The sequence below is a fragment of the Neolamprologus brichardi genome, chromosome 5 (assembly GCF_056152115.1).
Source record: "Neolamprologus brichardi isolate AB-2024 chromosome 5, ASM5615211v1, whole genome shotgun sequence".
Taxonomy (NCBI): domain Eukaryota; kingdom Metazoa; phylum Chordata; class Actinopteri; order Cichliformes; family Cichlidae; genus Neolamprologus; species Neolamprologus brichardi.
The window spans coordinates 16547007-16559054 of record NC_142108.1 but is presented as its reverse complement, the minus strand read 5'-3'; the positions used below and the strand labels follow the sequence as shown (position 1 = coordinate 16559054).

At 40.5% G+C, this 12048-nt stretch overlaps 1 protein-coding gene across 3 annotated transcripts in view; it reads left to right on the top strand.

Moving 5' to 3' along the window:
• Nucleotides 1-853: 853 nt before the first annotated feature.
• The window catches only part of cacna2d3 (calcium channel, voltage dependent, alpha2/delta subunit 3), a 38393-nt gene continuing 27198 nt past the window's right edge, over nt 854-12048 (top strand). For all 3 annotated transcript variants that reach the window (XM_087841314.1, XM_035904584.2, XM_035904585.2), the window contains exons 1-5: nt 854-1067; nt 2509-2590; nt 4147-4365; nt 5798-5914; nt 7693-7752. In XM_087841314.1, the coding sequence (XP_087697440.1) occupies nt 943-1067; nt 2509-2590; nt 4147-4365; nt 5798-5914; nt 7693-7752 (603 nt within the window). In that variant the 5' untranslated portion in view covers nt 854-942. The remainder of the gene's footprint in view (nt 1068-2508; nt 2591-4146; nt 4366-5797; nt 5915-7692; nt 7753-12048) is intronic.

Genomic DNA, 12048 nt, shown 5'->3' with positions numbered 1-12048 from the left:
CTTATTCACAACTCCCCAAATAATTCGCGGGATTGACGTTTTTAAAATAAAGTTGCCACTGAGTGACCATGATTGATTCATTCGGCAGGATTTCATCCAATCACAGACGAGCTTCTTTTCCCCCCTCCACGGTTACCCATTAGTGTTTTGTCTCTTTCATTCTGGCTGACTACCCGCATCTTCGCTAAAGCAAATAACTGAATGTTTTCTTCTTCCTTTGTTGTGCTGCCAGTGCGGAAGCTTTCATCACATCTGCAGTCTCATTATTACCCGCAGAGCCACAATTTATGTGAACAATGTCCCCTTCAAACGCCAAGCAGAATTCATATTTAACCATTTATATGTGTTTAAAAAGAGAAAGTACGTTTTGCACCACCTGATTACCTTTATACCGGCAAAATATTGGACACTGGAGGCAGCACGGTCCAGCGGCCGTGTACAGTTATACTGCTGCGTCAGCGTTAATGCTACAACTTTAGGACAATTCAGTGCCAGTTTCCTTCGACCTGACAGAAGACAAGTACAGAAGTACAGCACTGTGCTTTTTCCCCCTTCTGCAGCTCAGAGTCTCATACACCTGTGTGCTGCTCTGCATGAAGTCTTGCTAGATATAAGTGATCTCCTGTCTCTCCGAGCTTTTCAGGCTTTCTCACACACAGAAATCGCGATTCTTGCACCCGAGAGCCGAGTAAGGGCTTTCCCCCCATTTTCAGATAAGGCAATGGAGCAGAGAGGTTGGAGAAACAAGCTGGAGTGTAATACTCTCTCTCTCTCTCTCTCTCTCTCTCTCTCTCTCTCTCTCTCTCTTGTCCATACAGCCGTGTACAGTAGGATACGTGCTGGCAGAAGCGCGGGTTTGAGAAGGTGCACCGGGGTCGAGCGGTCCAGCACGGTGCCGGGACTGGATTTTACTGTACCCACATTTTATAAAGAGAGTTGGAGATGGAGGGAAACTGGAGGATCCTGTTCTCCCACGTGTGCAGCACCAGCTTTCTTCTGCTCTGGATCTTCGTCGGCTTGAATGTGGTAGAGGTGGTAGGGTCCCAGCAAGGGATCCCTCTATCAGTGTGAGTGAGAAACTGCTGTGCAACTTTGATTCGCATCGAACGTGTCGATTTGTGACTTACAGATAATTAAACTACCACAGCGTCCGCGTTTCAAATCATGCATGTTCTAGATTTAAATGAATGTATCTAGTAACAAACGCATTTTGCATCTCATAAAATACCGCTTGTCTCTTGGATGTATGTCAAAAAATGTTGTAAAAATAATAATAATAAGGTTGAGGAATTTAGATATATCTGGAAACTAAACTGCAGAAGTAGACCTAAACGTTCTTTGCAGTGAATGCTACCTGTTTATCTACAGTTATACCTGCATTTGCTGTTATTACATTTATATACTGTATATTCATTTTTCATAAAACAAGACATTTTAATATGATGGACTACAGCATCTTTTTCTTAAAGGGAAATTTTTATCATTTTATTTTTTAGTTGCAATAAAGAAGACACACTCTTCATTATAATAACACACATAAGTGTGAAGTGTTATAGCTGGAATCCCCACCCAGTCCTATACAAGTGTAATCTAGTAATTTAATGCCCACATAACTGTTTAGTGATTTACATTTTCTTTGTTATATCTATTTGTAGGCCTATTTGTAGCAGATTGTAGACACCTATTTCAATGCTGTATAATTTAATTAAATAAGTTTTTACCAAGCTTCATTTGTTCTGAAAATGTCTAAATCAAAGACTGTAAAATCTAAAATAAAGTGTAAGATGTAAATAAATCTAGTTTCTACTGCAGTTAACGCTCACTTATATGGAAGTTAGTGCTGTGCATCTATCTGTAAAATATTTTAAAAATACTTTTTTTTCTCCTAGCAAGTTCATTTAAGGTGCAATTTAATGTGAAATGGACAGATTTTGAAAACAAATAAAAACTGTGCAAAGGAAAAAAAATCTCCCCCTTTGGATATTTGAGAAACCATTTGGGAAGCGCTAGAAGGATTCTCTTTTTTACCAAAGTTTGTTTTGCACATGGAGACAGTTGACCCGCAACACATTATTTTTGAAACATGTATTCAGTGTTTCATGGGCTTTTTAAAATTAGCATATCATTAAATAAATCTTCTTCCCATTTAGGAATAAATAGGCAAGTTAGTCAGCTGAAATGATGTTAATTTAATATTCACAGTGCAAAATTTTGATGCCACGTAGACGTTATTTACAGTTTAATAGAAGAAGGTTCAATAACTGTAGTTTAGATCATCAGATTATAAACTTTTATCAGGAAAGTGAAGGTTTATGATAATCTGCTGCAATAATCTCACTGATTATTTCATAAAGGAAGCTTAAAAATGATAGATCAAAAGGATTTCACATTTTAAATACTCAAAGTACTCTCTACTCTATTGTCTTGTCTTGTTAAATTTTGCTTCTTCTCTTTTATGTAGAGAACTGTTGGATAAATTGCCTTGTCGTTTTCTGTCTTTTTTCTTAGCGTAAAGCTTTGGGCCTCTGCATTTGGGGGAGAAATTAAATCAATATCTGCTAAATATTCTGGTTCCCAGCTACTGCAAAAGGTAGATTTCCTTTATGTTCTTTTTTAACATGGATGGATTTTTCCTTTGTCTGAATGCCATGCAGTTACATCCATTGTATGCTGTAGTGCTATCTAATGACTGCAGAGACATTTCCGTGTCTCAGCTGAATGCTGATGCGTTATTCTGGAGGAGACTCAGGTGTGCTTGGTAGAGCACTCTGTGTACATGTGTGTGCATGTGTTTTTGTGCGCATGCACACATTTGTGTGTGTGTGTGTGTGTGTGTATTTGTTCATGATACGGCCCATTAACCATGGCTCTGATTCCTCTCTCATCTCATGTCTCCAGTTAACTCTCTGGAGTCAAGAGTTTCAACCTTTGGATATGATTGTGACAAGGGGACAAATTAAATAAGTGTGGTGGAGTTTGATAGAGGGTGTAGGGGAGTGACAAGATGAACAAGTGAAACCTCGGGAGGATGAGCGACGGTCCAATGCAGTAGATTTAACTTTCTGACCACATGATGGCAGAGGTGTGCGCTGTAGTCACAGGCCTGAGGTGTAAAAAGGTGGTCAGTGTTCATTCGGGATGAATGGTAAACTGCAGGTTGCCCTTAAAAGTGACCAAACCAGGGACTGCAAAGCAAACAGCTGTAATAGCTGTGCATGAATACAGAATAGCTGTACAGGCTTATAGCACTGTGTGCAAAGACTTCGAATTATTATTTTTTTTACAGGGTTCAGGTAAAAAGATTTAAAAGAAAAAAAAAAACCACCAAATTATTTGCAGTAACCCAAGTGAGGGTTTTTCAATTGTATTTATAAAGCACCAAATTACAACAGTCACCAAGTGCTTTATGATGTAAGGTGTAACCCTGCATGAATGTTAGGATGACAGCGTTTGGGAAAATAACATGCAGTCACTTCGTCAGCTTTAATATGTGTTTCATCAGGTTAAATGTTTTATTGCTGCTAACAAGTCAAAGTGGACATTCTGTGTTTTAATGGCTGTGTCTCTGGAAATCTTGAAGATTCTCCCACATATTTAGTCTAACTTCAAACTGCTGAATCATCTAATTTTGAAGTGAAAAAAGTTTAAAAAAAAATTTGTATGTTGAAAGGTTGTACAAGCAATTTCAGCTTAGCTTGAATAGATGAATGCTGTAAGCGTGTCTCTAAACTGAAAAGCAACTTTTACTGAGTAAGTTTTTGAGTGTGCGTACTCCTTCTCCTGACCTTCTCACTTAAGTGTGATGTAATGCGGTGCAGTGCAGGAGCTCGCCAGTGCTGTATAGCTACAGTTAAATATTCAGGTTCTTTTTCACTGTATCGTGGAGCTGTTCTTTGTGGTGGTGTCATATTCGAGTTATCCTTTCATATGTGTGGCAATAAAAATAGGGAAATCTTTAAATTTATATGAGGCTTTAATTACAAAACTGGTATAGAGGACTGTATTACAGTGTTTCCATTTTTCTTGTCTGAACACTGTCATCTTCCCGGTCTGCTGTTTATAACCTTTACTTTCCTCTTGTTAAATACATGAATCTGTGCATGACTCTTGCTAATACTAATGCATTGATCCACATTGCTATTTTAGGAGCTGTGGGCAATCACAGCGCCACGTCCAGGTGTCAACTCCAGCTCTGAGGGCACCACCTCAGTCAAGGGCAGCAGCAGGATTAAGAATCCCGCCTGTCTTGGAGGGTGGGAAGAAGGCGGACTTCCCAGAGGAAGTCCACGCAAGCATGGAGAGAGTGTTCAAACTGCAATTAGAAGACGTCTTCAGGGTCCCAGCCTAGGATCTTCTTGTTCTGAGGTGACTTCTTTTGAATTTAAGCTCAGATGTGCAGTTGAAAGTGAAACACAGCTGTATATAAAGCTCCCCTTCTATTTTTTTTTAATCAAATTGGAACAAAAAAGACTTTTTCATGATGCCCTGCAAATATACCTTTTTTTTCTTTGTCTGTATGTAAGCACTTTGCTTATGTTGCGGGTCATGCAGGCATATCTGGAGAGAGCTGTACTGAACCAGTCAGCACAAAGCAGTGAGCTGTGAGGGAACTGACGGGTCGTTAGGGGCTGGTCATTAAGGCTGATCATTAGATGCTTTTTATGGTGATTTACCCGATTTCACAAAGAAGGGGGAAAAGACTGGCTCTTCCGGCTCCCAGCACTCAAGCATTGGTCATTACTCTAATCAATAATAGTGATGAGTGTTTTTGATGGATGGGGCTTAACCTCCACTTGATGACTTGGAGGGGTGGGAGGTAGGAAGGTGGGGGTCTGGGGTGGGACTGGGGACTCAGGGTGCTGGGGCGAGGAGGACAGGCGTGAAATGAACTGTTCTGCTCCACTGCAAGTCCACACTCTTCCTTTCAGTAGGTAATTTGTCGCTTCATGTACTGGTTTGTGTGTGTTTTTTGTATATCCTGTCCCCGTAACATGTAATGTTGGACGTGCTACGAGCCTTTAGTGACTTGTGTTTATTTTTAGATAAGATTGCTGGATGTGTGCATGAAGTGGCTGACTGGAGAGTGTGGGAGGATCAAGCTTTTTGTTTTTACTTGGCATGTGTGTGTGTATGTGTGTGTGTGTGTGGCAGGCAGGTGTGGGATTATGTAATGCTATATTCCTTCGAGCTGTGACGGGCTTTGTTCTGTATCACTGGAGGTCCTGTGCATCCAGCAGAATCAGCATTATGTGAGGTGTAGTTCATTACCCAGAGTCGCCCAAGCTTGACACGTTATTATCTTTCTTCTGTGCTTTGACTCCATTTCAATTACCCTCTTACCATGCATAGCCTTCAGATCCAGCTCCACCCCCTCCCCGGCCACCCAACATGGCCTTCTCCAGCCAATCAGCGAGGAAGATGCGGCATGTGCAGCCAGTAACTGAGACCAGATAAAGACCATCAGTCATTCTGTGTCCCAGCATGGATTTTATGTTCACCTGAGACTAGCTGCATGCAGCCCGTCAGCCAACCTGTGAAAGCTTTTAAACCTTGTTTAACAGTTTACTCATTTCTATAGTGGATACAGTGAAACAATAAGGCTTAAATATGCATACAAATATACACACAGAAGATGTTAATTATCTGTTTCTTTCCCTGTCATGCTGAGTAAGATCTAAGGAATGGGTTAATCAGTCTTGAGATCTCATTACGTTTAAACTATGCTCTCCATGTTACAGGACACACAGCTGTTGCCCCTGTCAGCGCCACACTTTATGATTCTTCTGGTTATTTTCAGAAATATAAAGAATTTGAAAAGTCAGTCAGAGTGGAAGAGATTGATGGTATGAAAGTGGTCAAGAACTTGGCTGTGAAGATGGAGGAAATGTTCCGGAGAAAAGCCGAAGCAACAAGGGTAGGCCGTGCTACTGAATTTTTATTTATCAGAAAAATACATTTATGGTACAATATATTCATTTCAATTTGTCAGGGTAAGGGCATGTATGGGTTAGGGGTGAAATCAGTCTTTTTCCTCTCCTCTCCTTTCCTTTTTTTTTTTTTTTTTTGCTGAAATAAGGTTTTTGGGTTGTTGTTTTTTTAATTCTTCCCTTCTCATTTACTTAACTTGAGCTTCAATGTTTAATGTTTTCTGACGCACCTGACAATTAAAAGCAGCTCTAACTGTGTCAATGAGAGTTTAGCTTTGAAAGACAGTCTGGAGTCTGATCAAGTCAACAATTTATGCTTATTTTGTTTCTCATAAAGGGAGTATGAAAATTTGCAGGAGTTATCCTCAGTAACAGTGACCACAATGACTTTTGCTGGCTTTGCTTTTTTTTATGTGCATTTTTTTTTTTGTGGTAATAATAATACGTAAGTTCGTGAATACCAGGAAGAAAATAAAAAGAGTAGTCACCGATCTGAGAAACTTTGAGAGATTACTTTTTTCTGAGGTGTAGTCGTGAATGTAGTCTGTTACTGTCTGGGCCTGAGGTGAAGTCAAGCCTCACAGCAGCAGCCTGTCTGCGACCTCAGCGCACAGGAGCTTGTAACCATTTTAATGCTACGCCTCGCACGAACTGCTGGGAAATGATAACGTTTATCTCCCTGCGCCCTGTCCCATGTGCGCGATAATTCATGGCAACTCCGGCCACAAATGACACCGGATACACAGATTTAATTTAATAATAAAAAATAAAAAAACCCGGCTGGAATCAGTTTGAAGTGCGGCTGAATAATACACATTAAATATATAAATAAACGGACATGTGCAAAAACAAAATCAGTCTCAGGTTTATCTCAGTCTGACTGCGTCGTCGCTTTGCTCCAAATTGAAAATCGACGCTGTTCTCAAGTGTTAAGGGTGAAAAACATTCATACATAAGCCTACCACAAAAAATAAAAAAATAAAAAATAAAATAAAATAGATTTAACCTATTTCCTGCTGCTTTTATTCGACAACTGCTGACACCACTAGAACTCGCTTTGGGGTCAATTGAATTTATCCTCAGGAGTCGGCGGAAAAAGCCGCAGTTGTGTTTATATAGCAGTTTGTTTTGACACGCGTGACAGATGTTAATTACCTGCTTACCTGCGGTTTCCCGGGAAACCCGGAGTCAAGCATATTTCTCTGAATCAATCTATTCCAGAAGTTAGCTCTGCTTTGGTGAAAAGCATCAAAATCCCGTTCCAACCTGCCTCCATCAATCATTCCGCTCCTGCTCTCTGCAGCAGTTGCCTATATTTTATGTACATTTTCCCCTTTAAAATGCTGCGAGGACAGTCAAGAATTAATCGACTGAATTTTGAGAACATATCATTTTCGTAAGTTCTGGAGAGCGCTGACAGAAATCTTCACATGCTGCCGATTTCATTCTAAGATTTAATTTAAAGCAGTGCTACGGTCCTTGATCACGTTCCTCTTTGGTGAAATGTCATTCGTTGCGCTTTGGAAATTATCGAGGAGCAGAGCAATGTCCAAACAGCAAGTCTGAGAAACAGAAAAAAAAAAGCAGCAGAGTGTTAACGCCTCGGGGGAAATTTGTGGAAGTCTCGAAGCTACGCCAAGTTTTACGCAGTGTCTTAACAGTTTCTGTACAGTCACCATGTATGAACGGAAGAGTTTGTATATTTTAAACATGCATTTTTTTTTTAAAGTTTTGCTCTTATTAAGCAACACTTCTCTCCTCTCAGCGACTCGTGGAGGCGGCCGAAGAAGCGCATCATCAGCATGAGGAAAATCCCGACCTGCAGGTGAGGCTGCAAAAGAAAAGGAAAGAAAAGACGTGATTTTTTTTTAAGTGGCGTGTCACTGTCATAGATCACGATGAATCATCTTTTAGTTGGTGAGGGGAGGAGCGGCTGCAAGGTGAGAGAAGGGTAATAGGCCCTAAAAGTCTTTAATTGCGTTGGCAGCGCCCTTCACTCTGACGTCCTGCCAGCGGTTTGATACATAATGTTTCTTTGATAAGTCAAGCCTCACACAGTGAAGGCTGCGGCGCCAATACTACCATAACTCATAACCATGTTTTTTTTTTTTTTAAATATAGGCTGCAGAGCCTTTAAGCTTTTACATACTGTAATTAACACTAACTAGAACACAGTGGAGATTAAGATCTATCTCACCCTCTGCGAACACAATTATGGGCTTCGGGTTGTTGTGCATGGTATTATATTTTGTAGTACCACCAATTTCCCCCCTCAGGTAAGGTATTCTATTAGAGGGCGGTCTGTAGGTTAACCAGAAAGAAAAGGGAAGGGAGACAAGTCATTCTAAATTTAATTATACTTCACAGGATCTGCTCATGCGCTCGGGCTTTGTTGGGGACATTATTTAGCGGCTCTCATGGCGGATTTCCAGTGCGCGCTGAGCGCTTCCCTGGTCTCTGCAGAGGGAATGCAGTATTTCTGGCGTTTGTTACCGCTCTCCCTCGCTCTCTCTCCGTCCACTGGACAGAGATAAATGAAACTCTTTTGCGTGGCGCATTGTTTCACTTCCATGGCTGTAGATTGGAAAACCACTCGAGCAACAAAACACTGAAATAACTGGAGCACTTTACAGTTAATAGAAGCATTTACATCATATGAATACATTCTGTCACCTTGTTCTCCTGTCCATTTCTTTGCTGTTCACATCCACAGAACAAGAGGGACAAGAGGGAGAGATGATACCTTAAAAGAAATATATGACCAGTGAAATAAAGAAGAAGTATTTTTGTCTTTAACCTATTTGGAGGTTTGGCTTATACTTAAATACCCCCAACCTCCTCTATTTTATATTTAAGAAATACGATCTGTAGGAAATGTGAAGATTTATCAGACTCAAAGCAATAATCCACAAACCAAACTATATCTTTTATGCATTTATGTATTTATGAGTCCCTTCAAAGAAACACAAATATTACATTCTTTATATTTTTGTCAAAAACATTATTTCCTGAAATATCTAAAGATCTTATTTCATTTTTTTGTTTTTTATTTTTCAGTTTTTCATGATCCCCCCGTGGCTGCATTGGTACACATAAATTGTTGCACACTCTTAGATAACAACAGTTCTCATCCAAGCCCTTGACAGTTATCACACAGGCCTATCACACAGCCATTTCAGCTTAAAGGCCATAAAAAATAATAAGGAAAATTCAATATCCACCTGCGGTAATGATGTGATGTCATTATAGTACTCTTCTTGGCATCATTCAGCCAACCTCGCCTCCTCTGACACCACACATTTTTCACGCACCATTTCACTGACCACAGTGAGATAAGCTGGCTGCTCTTATCTCAGCTGCTTTGTTTCAGGACACTCGGATGTTTTGTGCTGACCTGAGTGCAATTCAAGGGTGTACGGATCCAGTCTGATGGTGTAAACGAAACATTTGTACAGTAGAGCTTTATTTAGTTTCTTTTTTTGGGGGGTGTCAGTGTTCCTTTCAGTAGGCCTAAAAGAAAGTATTAAATATTAAAATATGAGCAATATAAAGTTGTTGTTCATAAAATCATGCCTTTAGAATTATTCTGTCTCCTAATACAAATGCATAGCAAGACACATCAATAAAATTGTTTCATACAGGCTCTAAATTTCTCTAAACATTGAAAAAACATAAAGTCTGACTTTGTGCATGTTTTCCAAAATACTTTTAAGGCTTTGTGAGAATTCCTTTATTTCCTACTTCAGATGTTTTAACATTGGTTTAAAAAACTATGTTTGAATCTGAATCACTTCATTTAAACAACAACAACAACTAAGGTCTTTATAGACACCACAAAGATTTAAGTTTGTATAATCACACTCATATACAATTATGCTAATTCTCTAGTAATACTTTTGTTTTTCTGTTCTGGCATTTCATTGTGGACCATTTTGTGATGTTTATCTTTAAAGATGCTATACTATAAATACTTACCATAAATGAATGTATCACAGTGTTTCACTGATGACACTTTAACTTCATGTTGTAAGCAGCACTTCCCCCATGAACAATCTGACTCATCACATCACACAAAGCAAAAGCTTTGAAACTAACAAGTTTTAACTTCGATATGATAAGAGTAGTGTGAAGATTAAGGGCTGTTAAATCCAGCAAAGTTTAGTGACACCTGATAGCTGCAGCTGTCGAGCCTGCTTATACAGTAAGGCCTAGCTGTTTGTAATGGAGGGCAGATCTCTGCAGTAAGGCCTACAGCTAACTGCAGTGGTGTAAGAGTCAGCGGGCCGTCTCGGAGAGCTGCAGTGTCCCATGGCCTGCTCTACAGTAATAACCCTGGTGGTTAACGTGCCTCTCTACAGCACTCAATTCTGCTGAGGGTGCACGTTTCTCTCCTCCTCCACAGCCGCCCCGCCTCCTCCCGCCCCACCACCACCACAGCTCGTCAGAGAGCTGCTCAGGCGTGGTATGAGCTGTCAGAGGCTGCTTGATGGCGGTGCCCGCTTGCTCCCCCTCTTCCTAGGAGGGATGGTTGAGAGTCCATCACCCATCTCACCTCCCTCCCTGCCTCCCCCATCTCTCACGCTCTCTTTCTTAGTGCAGACAATGAGGACTAGAGGCCACAGAGAGGCCGCTCACACGGGATGAGGTAGTCTTTCTACTGCAGCAGCAGGCAGTGAAGGACAGGGCAGAAAAATTGTTGGGTTTCACTTTCTACTCATAGTCCTTGTTTGCACATCCAGTGCCAATTTTTTTTTTTTTTGACAAACTGAGAAATATATATAAAGAAAAAAACAACAACTGTGCTAACTGTAATCTGCTTTAGAAAGGTCTGTTTTTGATGCCATTTGTGTCCATTGTTTAATTTTTCTTTTGATTTCATGGTTTGGAACCTGCAGATGTAGACAGAGCACACATGAGTGTTAACATTTGAAAAGGTCATTTTGGTTGGGGTTTAGGGTCTAAGATGCCTAATTTTTCTGGATAAGATGCTGGAAGACCCATCTGTGAGTCAGTGTTTTGGCTAAAAGAAGGAGGTTCTTATTCAAGATATTATCCCTTGGTCCGTCAGTTTGGTACCCTTAGTAGAAAATAGATCCAAAGCATTTCTCTTTCCTCCAAACATGGCAGGTTGAGTTGATGCCAAAGAGCTAGATTTGGATTTCATCAGATTCTTACTCTGGATGGCATAACACTGGCCTCCAGTAACACTGTGAGGAATCTTGGAGTCGTTCTTGACCAGGATATGTCCTTCAATGTACATATGAAACAAATATGTGACTGCTTTCTGCCATTTGCGCAATATCTCTAAAATTAGAAACATCCTGTCTCAGAGTGACGCTAAAAAAACTACTTTGTGCATCTATTAGGTCTAGGTTGGACTACTGTAATTCATTATTATCAGGATGTCCTAAAACCCCCTGGAAAAGCCTTCAATTAATCCAAAATGCTGCAGCAAGAGTGCTGACAGGGACTAGAAAGAGAGAGCAGATTTCTCCTGTATTGGCTTCCCTTCATTGGCTCCCTGTTAAATCCAAAATTCAAAATCCTGCTCCTCTCATACAAGGTCTTAAATAATCAGCCCCCATCTTATCTTAATGACCTTATGGTACCATATTCTCCCATTAGAGCACTTCGCTCTCACACTGCAGGCCTACTTGTTCTTCCTAGAATCTTTAAAAGTAGAATGGGAGGTAGAGCCTTCAGTTTTCAGGCCCCTCTTCTATAGAATCATCTTTCAGTTTGGATTCAGGACACAGACACCCTCTCTAATTTTAAGATTAGAACTTTCCTTTTTGCTAAAGCATATAGTTAGGGATCAGGGGTTAGGGGTGACCCTGAATCCTGTGTATATACACCTTTCTGCATTTTGTCAGTAGTTATTATTAAACTCTGGTTCTCTTCCACAGCATGTCTTTTGTCCTGTCTGCCTCCCCTCACCCCCAACTGGTCACAGCAGATGGCCCCTCCCCTCCCTGAGCCTGGTTCTGCTGGAGGTTTCTTCCTGTTAAAAGGGAGTTTTTCCTTCCTACTGTCACCAAAGCACTTGCTCATAGGGTGTTATATGATTGTTGGGATTTTCTGTTTTCTATTGCAGCATTTGCCAGGTCTCTCTTGGAAATGA